General features: G+C 46.4%; 1 protein-coding gene and 1 non-coding gene across 2 annotated transcripts in view; one reads left to right on the plus strand and one right to left on the minus strand.

Moving 5' to 3' along the window:
* Positions 1-4,390: 4,390 nt before the first annotated feature.
* LOC103187477 (pumilio homolog 2) overlaps positions 4,391-14,405 on the plus strand; it is a 57,091-nt gene continuing 47,076 nt past the window's right edge. Inside the window, 1 exon segment of the mRNA XM_007906991.2 lies at positions 4,391-4,663. Coding sequence (XP_007905182.2) covers positions 4,391-4,663 — 273 coding nt within the window.
* Positions 12,557-12,628, minus strand: trnaa-ugc. The gene has a single exon. It is a non-coding gene; the product is annotated as a tRNA-Ala (tRNA).

The following is a 14,405-nucleotide window of genomic DNA, read 5'->3' on the forward strand; positions in this document are numbered from 1 at the left end:
CGTACAACTGAAGAACTTTTGTATATTCATTGTCACTTGAGTTTCCAGGTACTAGAGATAGAATTGGATGTACTATTTGTCCAAAGACAAATGATACACAGGGAGTAGCTCTGATCAGTAACCAGAACCTGTTGGCAGTGGAAGCCAGAGTGTGTTTTGCTAAACCTTTCTGGGCAAAGATGCAGTGCAATACAAAATTACATTTGTATAGTGCCTTTCATGTGGGGAGGATGTCCCAAGGCAATGGACAGTGAGGGATTTGGACCCAGGAGGGGTGGAGGGCAGAGAGGATAGGAGGATGGCCGAAGGCACGGTTGAAGAGGAGGGTCTTGAGTCGTGCCTTAAAGGAGGCAAGAGGGAGCAAGGCGAAGGGAATGTGCTTTAACCCCCTCAAGGTCCTCATGCCTCCATTTGTTTAACTCTGAAGTAAACAATATTATTTATTTCCTCATACCCCTGTAGTTGACTCTTTTTAAGGTAATTATCTAATTCCCTCTTGAAGACCAATATGGATTCTGCCTCACTGCTGTTCCTGGCAGGGCATTCCATATCCTAAATACTCTTTTGTGAAAAAAAATTCTTCTATCCTCCCCAATTTGCTTGTTTGCTAATTATCTTAAATTCATGCTCTCTAGTCACTGACTCACTGACCAGTGGAAATAATTTCTTCCTACTGACTCCCTTCATAATATCAAAACCCTTCATAATTTTAAAGATCTCTCTCAGGACACCCTTAACCTTCTTTGTTCAGTTCCTCATGCTCTGCTCATAGATTCATCCCCTGTATCATCCCAATAAATCTCCAATGCACAGGATGGCTTCGACATCTTCCCTAGAGGTGTAACCAAAAGGGGATACAATATTCTAAAACTACGTAATTAAAAATGTTTTTTTATTACTGAACCATCTCCCTCTATTTGGTTTAGTAATTTATCATTTGGTAAAATCTACTCTGCTGTGATTACTGCTTGATGATGTGACAGAAGAAAATATATCTTTGGGTTCTGTCATTAAAATGATACACATGTAATGAACTTCTTGTATGTGATTCATTCATCAATAAAATGGCTGAATAGTCAACCTATGCATTATGTTCACTTCTCTGAGAGACATTCACAATTAATTGATATTTTCCTCATCCAAGAGAGAGGCAAAGAACTATATGAGATAAAATGATAAAGAACACATAGAAAGGCAAGTCTTCCTGTGGGAGTTCTGACACACAGACAGACAGACAGACAGACAGGGAGGTGCAGTGTGTGTTGGGGAGGGTGCAGTCTAAAACAAAAACAGAAGTCACTGGGAACACTCAGCAGGTCAGGTAGCATTTATGGAGAAAGGAAAGCAAGTCAAAGTTTCGGGTCCACAATCCTTTGTCAGAATAGACATTAGGTCTATATAGATGTATCTATTTCTCTAGAAGGCTGTGTGACCTTTGATGCGTAATACCATGCATCCATTTTGGGGGCTTAATGAAAGCATTTTTTAATATATTTTTGAATATTGCTCATCAACGATAGGAAATCCCCGAAATATAATATGCGCACGATGCCACCCTCCCCCATTTTAAGATCTTTCCGATGAGGTCTCTACGTCAATCAGTTATTGAGTTATTGATGGACACACACACAGACAGACATTACGTCTTTATTAGTATAGATTACCCATTTTACACCTCAATTCCTAACTAATTTTGCAGGCAGCAAATTTGCAATTAACAACATATTAACCTCTATATTTTGGGAGTCCCTTCCATGTTTCCACAAATGGGTGGAAAATTATCTTTCTTCTCTCGAATTCTCTTCAATTGTGTACAATTTTTTTTGGGGGGTCAGCCGAATGGCTGACACATTTTGAAACACATCATCATGCTTAAAACTACAAATACAGTAACAATAACAACAAAAATTGCATTTATATAGTATCTTTCACGTCAGGATGATATCACTATATTTTACATTAAATTCTGAGAGGTGTTTTGAGACATTTAAATAATCAATAATAATCCTTGCATTTGATATAGTAGTTTATCACGTCTTCAAGATGTCTCAAGCGCTTCACTGAATATACTGTAAAGTGAATTGACTGTATATTTTGCGGGCGAAAATGATTTCGATGACAAATGATAAGGTGCTATATAAATAATAATAATTCTTCCATCTGATATAGCACCTTTCACATCAAAACATCCTAAAATGTTACAAGGCATTTACTGTCAAATGTAGTGATTGTGTTTTGTATGTGAACGCAGCAGCCAATTTGCGTGTAGCAATGCCCCAACAAACAACCAAGTGTTGTTAATCGGGATAACTTTGATGCGCTCTGAGATGCTGCGAGGCTCTGAGACCCAACCCTGCGTGGACGGCACTATATAAGTGCACATTGTTGTTGTTGTTGATGACTTGGCTAGGACACCATAAAAAAACTCCCTATCTTAGTACTGTGAGATCTTTAACATGCCTCGGACAAAACCTCGGTTTAACGGTCCATCTGAAGGCCGGCACCTCCAACACTGCGGCACGCCACCAACACTGCACTGGAGCATCCGCCTAGATTCTGAACTCAGTTCTGACCCAGAGGCTTGAACGCACAACTTTCTGACTCAGAAGCGAGAGTGCTACTGACCGAGCCTGTGCAAATGACTATTAATACAGCAATAAAAATAATCTTCCGACCCTTCTACCAACTACATCTACCCATCTACAACCTACCTTTCTGACCTGATAACCCCCTATCACCCTGTCCGCTCCCTCCATTCAGCATGCCCCGCGTCTCCTGCCCGACCCGCCCTACCATCAGCAGTCGGGCTTTCGTCCTGTCCGCCCCTACCCTTTGGAACTCCATCCCGCAATCCCTTCGCCTTGCTCCCCCCCTTGCCTCCTTCCAGACCCTCCATTTTTTGACCGTGCCGTCAGCCGCCCTCCTACCTCTCCGCCCCTGCGCCCCAACACACACACACACACAACCCCCAACCCTCGGCTCCGGATCCCCAGAGCTGGGTCCAGCGCCTCGGGGGACGGCCTCCCGACGCGAGAGGCGCTTCGCCAAACGCAGCGCGGTTGGCGAACCGCCTTCAAAGCACAATTGACAACGGACGAATCTGGCGCTTTTTCTTGATTCGGGGACTTAAAACGTTGGGGGGGGGGATTTTTTTTTTTGGTTGGTGGGGGGGGAAGAAAAAATCGCAGTGTTTCAGTGTGAGTGTTTTGTCCAATGGTGCATTGAGCAGTTGGGGGGTGTGTGTACCCCCACCCACACCCCCCCACCCCCAGTCTCTCTCTCTCTCTCTCCTGCAGGAAGTCAGGCTGGAGACAGTGTTGGGGGGGGAGGGAGTGGGGGGGGGGAGGTCCCGTCGTGCTTTTCGCGGAGAAGATGACTTTCGCCATGTTGTGAGAGCTGAGAGTTTCTCATCACACAAAAAAGAGAAGAGCAGAGAAGCGCGGACCCGCCTCTCTCTCCCTCCCTCTCCCCCTCTGCCAGGCCGGGCCAGGCCGGGCCCCGCACCCGCACCGCACCGCCACCGCGCACACACGGCGCTTCTCGCACACCCCGTCACTGCACAGCCCGTGAGTATTGGACACGCGCTGCCCCGAGGCCGCACCCCGGGCGGGCGGGCGGGCGCCATGCGGGTCGGGGTGGGGTGGGGGGGAGTTATCTGTGTGTGTGGGCGGCGGCGGCGGAGGTCAGGGCCCGGTTTGAAGGGTTGGGGGGAAAGGAGGAGAGAAGAAGCGGGAGAGGGGGGAAGGGAGGGGGAGGGGGGAGAGGCCCCGGGTATGTAGGGTCAAGGCCTGATGTGCGGGGGAAGGCGGGTCGAGGCCCTAACGCGCGCGTCTGTGTGTCGGGGGGGGGGGGAGTCGGCGGATATCGGGGTCCAAAGTACAGTGGCGGGGGGGGGGGTGTGCGGGGGGGGTTGGGTGGTGTGCGGGGGCTGGGTGGTCTGCGGGGGTTGGTGTGCGGGAGTGGTGTCGGGGGGGGGCTGGGTGGTGTGCGGGGGGGTTGGTGTGCGGGGGGGGGGGTTGGGGGGTGTGCGGGGGGGGTGGGGGGGGGGGTGTGGGGGGGGGGTTGGTGTGCGGGGGGTGTGCGGGGGGGGGGGTGGTGTGCGGGGGGGGGCTGGGTGGTGTGCGGGGGGGGGGTGGGGGGGGGGGGGGTGTGCGGGGGGGGGTGTGCGGGGGGGGGTGGGTGGTGTGCGGGTGGTGTGCGGGGGGGGTGTGCGGGGGGGGGGGTTGGGTGGTGTGCGGGGGCTGTATCCGGAGCTCTGCTCTGCTCGGCTGTGCTGTGCCGCGGTGCCGATCTCCATTGTGTTGTGGGCTCAGGTTGTCGGGGGATGAACATCCCATGTGTGCTCCTCGGCATGAATGAGGCGGCCTGGCAGCAGGACTCGGCCCGCGTGATGCACGGCGGCGGCGGCGGCGGCGGGGGGGCTCCTCAGGAAGGTGCCGGCGGGGGTATGGTGCTGAGCGCGGCGGCGGCGGCAACAGGGCCCGGAGGCGCATCCCCGGCGATCGCGTCCAACCACCCCGGGATACAGGCAGCCCTCGCCGGCCGCTCGCAGGACGACGCCACGGTCGGGTACTTCTTCCAGAGGCAGCCCGGAGAGCAGCTGGGCGGCTACTCCAGCAAACACCGGTGGCCCACGGGCGACGGAATCCATATTGAGCATCAGGTATGTTGGGCCCCGTTTTATTGTTCCTGAGCCCTTTTCTCTCTCTCCTCACCCCCCCCCCCCCACACATACCCCCCCCCCCCCCACACATACCCCCCCCCCCACACATACCCCCCCACCCCCCCCACACATACCCCCCCCCACACATACCCCCCCCCCCACACATACCCCCCCCCACACATACCCCCCCCCACACATACCCCCCACCCCCCACACATACCCCCCCCCCCACACATACCCCCACACATACCCCCCCCCACACATACCCCCCCCCCCACACATACCCCCCACCCCCCACACATACCCCCCACCCCCCACACATACCCCCCCCACACATACCCCCCCCACACATACCCCCCACCCCCCACACATACCCCCCCCCCACACATACCCCCCACCCCCACACATACCCCCCACCCCCCACACACATACCCCCCCCACACACATACCCCCCCCACACACATACCCCCCACCCCCACACATACCCCCCCACCCCCCACACATACCCCCACCCCCACACATACCCCCCCACACACATACCCCCCCCCACACATACCCCCCCCCCACACATACCCCCCCCCCACACACATACCCCCCCACCCCCCACACATACCCCCCCACCCCCACACATACCCCCCCACACATACCCCCCACACATACCCCCCACCCCACACATACCCCCCCCCCCACACATACCCCCCCCCCACACATACCCCCCACCCCCCACACATACCCCCCACCCCCACACATACCCCCCACCACACATACCCCCCCAACACATACCCCCCCACCCCCACACATACCCCCCACCCCCACACATACCCCCCACACATACCCCCCACCCCCACACATACCCCCCCACCCCCCACACATACCCCCACCCCCACACATACCCCCCCACCCCCACACATACCCCCCCACCCACACATACCCCCCACCCCACACATACCCCCCCACCCCCCACATACCCCCATCCCCCCTCCCACACATACCCCCACCCCCCACACATACCCCCCACCCCCACACATACCCCTCCCCCCCCCCACACACACCCCCCCCACACACACACACCCCTCCCCACAACAACAACAGCAACAACAACAGCATTTTTGCAAGCGCAGGAAAACAAATGTCTGGGAGGGGTTTGGAGGAGGAAATCGAATCGGTGGAAATGTTCACGTGAGTGTTCAGTTGCGTTTCGTTGCCATGAGGAATGATCGCAATCTTCCCAAATATCTCTTCTGAGATACGGGGCGGCAGTATTTTCGTAAAGCACTCCCCACCCCACCCCACCCCACCCACCTCGGCATTTCGTTTGGTTCAGTGGTTCCTGAGTTTCAAGACAAAGGCTCTAAAATGAAAGGTTGCTGATGCCAAAAACAAAGGTGCCGGCTGTCGGAATTATCTGTCCTGCAAGTTATGCTTTCAAATGTCTTAAAGCCTTTTCGTAGGAATGCTAAAATGCTTCCCAGTGGCTGGTGTTAAACACAAGCAGCCAATTGATGGCGTGTACCTTTTGCAAGTAGACCAGCATCTCATCCTGGTCTAATTGCAAACGGATTGATACGTTTGCTTGAGAGGGCAAAATTCGATATCGTAGCTCCTGAAAAATCACAACAACTTACGTTTGTATAACGCCCTTCACCCGGGGGAGCATTTAAAGTCACAAAGCTTTGGCGCCAGGCTGGGGGAGGAGGGGCGGTGACCGTAAGCCTGGTTCGAAAAGGAAGATCTTCAGTTGTGATCTGAAAATGGGGAAGGAGGGGGCAAGGTGGAAGGATTGAGGGAGAGAGTTCCAAAGTTTCAGGGTGCCCCGGCTGAGAGTATGGCCACCGATGGTGGAGCGGAGGGCACGAGGGACAAACAGGAGGCCGGAGGCAGCTGAGCAGAGATGTAGTGGAGTGGGGAGTAAGCAGATAGGTGAGATGCGAGGGCATGAAGGGATTTAAAAATGAGTGAGAGGATCTTGAAATCGATCTGTTCGGTGATTGGGAGCTATCAGAGCCCAACTATGACTTTCCCAGGTTTTTGCCCAGGTTTTATTATTATTAACTACTAACACATAGATCCCCATTGTAGGAAATAAATTGTATTTGAGATATATTGAAGATGTGGATTTGAGTATTTGTAAAAAATACTTATTGCTCATGGGTGTGAGCTGACTTAATTGGATAGCGAGCTTTGCAAGACCAATGCAAACAGAAAATGATTTTGTTTATTGAAAGTTGTTTTAACGGCTGAAATTTCAAATGCATCTTTTCATTTTAATTACAGGACTATTTTTACAATTAGAAGTAGACAAATCTTTAAGGGGTGACTGTTTTGTATTTGGATTATAGTAATCTAAGTCTTAAGATGTGAATTGTATTCTAATACCATTGGCTTTATATCCACTTCATCTTTTTGAGGGTTGCTAGCTTCCTATTTCCCAGCTTTTTAGTTCACTTGTGTGTTGTCTTAGTTTTTTTTGGTCAGCCGGATGTCTTAACACATGTGGAAACCACGCTTAAAAGTATCCAAATCAAACTCACGTACACATGGAAATTCTAGAGATATTTATTGGAATGGAGTGCACACTCTCTCCCTGGAGGATTTCAAGCTACCATACGTGAAGGGTGCTATACAAATGCAAGTTGTTGTTGTTGTTGGAGGGTTCCTGTTTACCTAATTCCGGAAAGTATTAGGCACAGGTTGGTAAGAGCCCAGGCTACAGGACCCCAGAGCGTGCTTTGGGGTACTGCTGGAATCTAACCAGCAAAAATTGCAAAGCTTGCCATTGAGAGCTGCCTGGCAAGCTTTCCCACTACTTGTCCAGCTAGGACTACTCTATCCGCTTGGGCTTTGGTTTGCAGGGGTAACAGAAGCAGAGTCGGACGAATTCCTGTCCCGAGACATCTTAAAGCGTTTCACAAATATACTGTGAGGTGAATTGACTATATTTTGTGGGCGAATAGTACTTCTCAAAATCAGCTATCATACAAATGTTACACATGTCAATTACATTGAACACGTGTTAGTGGTCGCATCTTAAAAACTTTGAAAATAGAGTAAAAATGCATGTACTCCAACGCTACCATTCAAACGGTTGGGAATTTTAAAAAAAAACTATTCAAGTCTACCTTGTGTAATCAACTTGATTTGAATTGTCCTAGACCTCTGCTACATTACATAACATTGTAGAATTAATGAATTAAGACTATTCAATGCATATACTGTTCTGAAGTTAAACATGGATGATAACATTTGGTAAGTCATATGTTAAATATTGTGGAATAAAATTATCGGTTAACTGTACATTGGTTTGGTATACTTTTACCTTCTCCCTGCTTCTGCCCCTGCCCTCCACCCTCCCTGACACCGACCTCCAGCTCGGGTCTGTAATTGTGCAGCGCCTTGGGACGTCCTCCTGACATGAAAGGCACTTTTTGTTGTTGTTGTTCTCTGTTCTTTGGCCCCTATCTCTAATTCAAATGATGTCCAAGGGCCTTTTGTTGAATGCCTTTATAAAAGGGTAATCACTGAGTGTTCAACCCTCCTCCAAGAATTCTTACTCAACTATAGTGTGTTTTACTATCCACACATTTTAGTGACTATGAAGAATAATTGCCCTGATGAGTTTATATCATATCAGAAATTAAGAATGCATATAAATGCTTTAGATCTTTATTCCAAGTATCAGTATCAAATCAATTTAGTATATAGCGTGAATTTCACAGTGACTTCATTCAGTTTTGCTCAGAGACGCATTGTAAACATTGATAGTGCATTCTCCCATTGATGCATGATGTCCACATTGAGTTCATGAGTGTGATGTAATCACTCTATTGGGAAATTAACATGTAATACTAGGAAATAACAATTTCCTGCTGGGATTGTTACTGAAGATATTGTGTACTATTTCCCCAACAGATTTCGATGCACAGAAACTTCTTAATAAAAATGTTGAATTTTAATCAGAAGATATTGCAGTATTTTTGCCAAGCTGGTGCATAACTTTTACGTTCAGTTCTGAGCAGCAAAATGCTTCTAGGATGGTACAACTTTTTTTGTAAGTGTAAGCAGCAATTTTTTGAGGCATTCTGTAAATGAATGCTATAACTTTTTATGATGCATTTTGATTTGCATTTATATAGCTCCTTATATTGGGAAGACATCTCACTATGTCTGATAATGCCGGCTGGGCATCTGCATTTAAAGGTATTGAACTGTAAATTTGACATTAGGCATTTTAAGCATCATACCGAGGTAGTATAGGTATTCGTATAGGAACAATTCACTTTACAGCATATTCTGTGAAGCGCTTTGAGACGTCTAGAAGACGTGAAAAGTCCTAAAGTGCTATATCAAATGCAAGGATTACTGTAAGTTAGTACAGGTGTTTGAAACTACTGCAGTTTTACTTTACCTCAAGATTTGACTTGATTGTTAGATGATTACATCTTTAATAATAATTGCCAAAAGAATTGTTGTAGGGTGTGTCCAATGGAACAAAGATTTCAGTGGCACTTGCCAAAAAAATACCAACCTTCAGGAAAAAAATAGTCTTGCAAAACATGTTGTTTAAGGTAGAGTACTTAAAATAGAAAGCTCTTGATTTACCTTTTCGTAAGATGTTTTCCATTTTAGGTAAATCAGAATTAGCTTGCAATATAGATTGCTTCTGAGTGGAAATTATGGAATTAGTTTCTGAGAATGTTTTTAGCTGATTTCTAATTAGAATGCAAAACAATTTTGTGTGTAAGTTTTGAACAGAAGAGTAATATTGATATAATCTCTTAAATCCAGCTAATGCACTGTGTTTTCAATAGTTGTTCTGTTCAGTTGCAGCAATCTTACTAAAATAAGTGATTTTTTTGCTTTGCTTTCTGCAACATCAATTGTTCTACTTTTAAATGGTTTTACTATTTATAAATAATTTTAAAAAATGGACTTTTGTTCTGCTAGAATCATTCTACTGATTTCCTGGAAAAATCCCAAGTACTGGACTGAATGGTATTAACATCTGCATGATGTGTTAAGAACATAAGAAATTGCTGGGCGAAAGAAGACCAAGGTCCATTTAGTTTGCCTTCCAACATCCTGGCAGTCATTTGATATGTCGTGTCCCAAACCATATACTGTATCCCAAGATATTATTTTGTGCTAGAAATCTATCTAATTTGTTCTTGGAACATAAACAACACTTTCTGTTTCCACTGTCTCCCTAGGGAGCCTTTTCCATCCTTTACTCATTGAAGTAGTGTTCCTGTAGATTTGCTGAATTTACACCCCTTCAATCGCAAGCCATGTCCTCTCTTTCTACTGTTTAGTGCAAGATAAAACAGCTTATCATGGTCTACATTATCTAGTCACTTCAGAATCTTAATGACCATAATTATATCTCCCCTCAACCTTGACTTCTCCAGTGTGAACATGCCTAGCTTATCTAATAAATCCTCATAGTCCAGTCTTTCTTATCCCCTCAATCATTTTGGTTGCCCTCCTCAGTAAATCTCAATTGCTGCAATATCCTTTTTGTATTGTGGTGACCCGGACTGCACACAGTATTCCAAGTGTGGTTGAACCAGTGATTTATAAAGTGGCAGGATTACTCACTATTTCGGCTTGATATTGCCCTTTAAATACAACCCAGAATCTGTGTTACTGTGAGGTACCCTATAAAACAAATAATTTGAATAATAATTGTACAATAATTATGGAAGATACAAAATAAACTTGTGAAAAGATTATGAAAACATTCATGCAGCAAAATAGTTTTAAACCTGTTAATAGAAACCTGATATGGCCCTAATATTCATTACTCTTGGAAAACGACTGTTTCAATCCTTCCAAACATTTTACTGGTTTTAAGTTACCCTAATTAATTGCTGGATGGATGTTCATTGCATGCTTCAAAACCCCTGAGATTGCTCAATAGCAAGGTGTATTAATGAGTGTTTCTGTTGCTTTCTCTAGTAGGGAAGCCTCAAGGAGTAAGTTTTTGTAGGTTGTGATTAGGGCTTTTGGGGCAATAAAAGGTGAAAGATGATTAGTGTGATTAGAATAAAAATAAATGGTATTTGATAGCAGATAGATTAGATCTTCACATGATGGAGAGGGGAATAGAAAGGTTTGGCAGGGAGTAAGGTATGAGTGAAGACTCATGGAGTATAAACTCCACAAGGGTCAACTTCCACATGTATGCGGATGACACCGAAGTGTACCTCTCTGCCTCCATGCTTAACTCCAGGACCACTGCTGTCCTGACAGAATTTCTGTCAGATATCAAGTCCTGGATGAGAACTAACTTTCTTCAGTTGAACGTCAACAAGACCTGATTGGCTCCCGTCAGCGCCTCCACACCTCAGGTGCTGACAGCATCACCATCCATGGTTCACACTCCACCTTGCTAAGCCAGTCCGGAACCTTGGCGCCTTGTTTGACCTTCAACTATCCTTTTTACCCCACATCTGCGCCATGACCCACTCTTCCTTCCCCCATCTCCGCAACGTCGCCCGGCTCCGCCACCGTCTCACACCGCAGGCTGCCCAAACCCTCATACATAACACCGACACTTGACCATGCAAACTCCTTGATTGTCGGCCTTCCCAACTCCTCCCTCCGTAGGCTGCAGATCTCCAGAGCTCTGCAGACAGTATCCTCTACCGCACCATGTTCCATGACCCTATCACCCCCATCCTCGTCCAACTCCACTGGCTTCTCATCACTCAGGATAAGGTTCAAATCCTGGTTCTCACCTTCATCGCCCTCCATAGCCTTGCTGCTCCCTAGCTCTGCGACCTCCTATCCCCCTACCATCCTGCCCGCTCCCTCTGCTCAGCGGGCTCCGGCCTGCTTCACGCCCCATGCCTCACCCAACCTCACCACTAGCGGGCAGGCCTTCTGCCGTTCTACACCCACTCTGGAACTCCATCCTACAGTCCCTCCGCCTTCCCTTGCCTCCTTCAAGACCCATCTCAAGACCTCTTCGACCATGCTTTCGATCACCCTGCTTCTCCTCCCTCCCCAATCCCGACCCGCAGCTCGGGTCCAAAACACTGACTGTCCATTGCTTTGAAATGTTCTCCCAACATGAAAGGTGCTATACAAATGTAATTTTGTTGTTGTAGTAGTAAAAGCACAAGTATGGACATCAGAGAGAATAAGATCAGCCTTAACTGTGATGCTCTTTATTGATGCATAGCTTAACACGAAGGCACGGTTGAAGACGAGGGTGTTGAGATGGGTCTTGAAGAAGGCAAGGGAGGGGGCGAGGCAGAGGGACTGCGGAATGGAGTTCCAGAGGGTGGGGGCAGAGTGGCTGAAGGCCCGGCCGCCAATGGTGGGGCGGGCGAGGCGGGGACATAAAGCAGGCCGGAAACTGTTGAGCGGAGTGAGTGGGCAACTTGCATTTATATAGCGCTCCTCCCACGGGGCAGGGTCTTAGAGAGCTTGCACATTTACAGGGATGATCCTGTTCACTATCTATTGGATCATCCCTCTCTAACCTTGGGAAATAGGTTAATTTTTCATACTCCACTCCAACTGAGACCAGCAAATGCGAAATAGCTTGGGAATTGAAAATAGCACGTTATTGTTCTATCTGTCCAGCTTTCCACTGCAATGATGCAGTTTCCACTTGAGCCATTGGGATAACTGTTAATTTTCAATAACTAAATCTTCATTATTGTAATAATAATAATAACCCTTGCATTTGATATAGCGCTTTTCATGTCTTCTAGATGTCTCAAAGCGCTTCACAGAATATACTGTAAAGTGAATTGACCGTATTTGTGGGAGAAACGCGGCAGCTAATTGCGCACAGCAGTGTCCCACAAACAATCGTGGATTGAGTGACCAAATTGTTATTTTTTTTGAGGGATTATTAGAGTAAGGAAACTTGCTCAAAAGGTTTTGCCCTGCTGGGAATCGAACCCAGGTGTCTCGCTTGCAAGGCGAGTGCTCTAACCACTGAGCTACAGGACTCCACTATGTTCAAGTTCCATTATTGAATATAGTGGAGTCCTATGTTCAATGTATTATCAATGCTTCTTTGTTTTCAGTAATTTGTTTGGATTCCGTGGATCTGTGGAAGAATTGCCACATTCTGAAGTTGGCTTACTTAAAAACCCATGTTAATGTGTTATACTGTAATGCTTCCTGTTTTGAGCAAGCTGTGTTTTTTCTATAATGTATTTTTACATCAGTTGTTGGATCTGTGAAACATTGGCCATTTGCTTAGGCCAAAGTTTGCTGATTATGTAAGCTATATAAATGTGTGTATCATTCAGAGAAATGTACATAAACATGAAAATTACTTTTGCTTATCAAAATCTTGAATTTTCTACAAAACACTGGTGGTGATTTGTTTTTCCCCAGAGGTAATCTACCCTTCCTTGTTACACTCTTGTTTGCTCATTCAATCTGGAATTTATGAAAACTTGTTGCAACAATCAAAGATGACTTCCATTTAGCTTACAACAGGAAAAACCTTTGTTTCTTTCAGATTGTGGTAAAATAATTGGTTTACTACAATGTTAGCATTTTCCCTGTAGAATTCCCTGTACAATCAAGAATCCCCTGTACAAACTGGTGTTACTTAATTAGAAGAGCATATTTATATTGGTCTTGAAGATTTATTTACAAATCCCTTATTTCTGTTGTCTGAGGATTTGAATTGAAAATACCAGTGATTTTTAAATCTTAGATACGGGTTAAATACTTCACGTTTGCTTTTTGTAGTTTTTTTTGTTCAATATTTGCAGGTAAGTAAGAGATAATTGATAGTTCTGAAAACTGAGGAAATGTCCAAGGATCAAACTCTGTGACAACTGTTCTCTGGGATTTTAAAATCAGTTGATTTCAGATGATTGTAATCTAAATGTAAGTATTATAATGTGGGCTTCAACCACTTTGTCTGAAGCTCTGGAACTCCCTGCGTCAATTCCTCTGTTTTGCCCCTTCTTTACTTGTCTTCAGATTACACCTGAACAGCTTTTTGACCATGCCCACGATATCCACCCTTTTCTCCTCGGATCGGCATCAGGCTACACCATTGTTCAGCGCTGTGAGACTCTACGTGAAGGAGTGAATAAATGCAAGTTGTTGAGTTTTCATATAAAGCTTGCAATTAAGCAACAGGAAAACTAAGAGACTAAGGACTTTTTTTATACATAGGGTAATAAGTTGCAGAACAAGCTTTCCCTTTTTCTTTAATAATATATAATATTTTTATAATATGTGTATATATTATATACATGTGTATATATTATATACATGTGTATATATTATATACATGTGTATATATCATATGCATGTGTATATATTATATGCATGTGTATATATTATATGCATGTGTATATATTATATACATGTGTATATATTATATGTATATTATATATTGCCATTAAAGCCCTCCACGGCTTCACTCCTCCATACCTCTGGGACTTCCTAAGCCCCTACTAACCTGTCCGCTCCAACCACTCAACGGGTTCCGGCCTGCTTCACAACCCTGCCTTGCCCACCCCACCATTGGTGGGCAGGCCTTCAGCTTCTCTGCCCCTACCCTCTGGAACTGTATCCCACAGTCCCTCCGGGTCTGGCCTCCTTGTCCCCCGAATCCTCCACTCCACCCTCGGCGGCCGTGCCTTCAGCTACTACGCTCCGAGGCTCTGGAACTGCCTCCTTCACTCCCTTCATCTCACTCCCTCCCTCCCTCCCCATTTTCAGGTCTCTGCTGAAGACCTTTTCAACCGCGCCTTTG

This window comes from Callorhinchus milii, unplaced genomic scaffold (genome assembly GCF_018977255.1).
Source record: "Callorhinchus milii isolate IMCB2004 unplaced genomic scaffold, IMCB_Cmil_1.0 Scaffold3, whole genome shotgun sequence".
In the NCBI taxonomy this organism is placed as follows: domain Eukaryota; kingdom Metazoa; phylum Chordata; class Chondrichthyes; order Chimaeriformes; family Callorhinchidae; genus Callorhinchus; species Callorhinchus milii.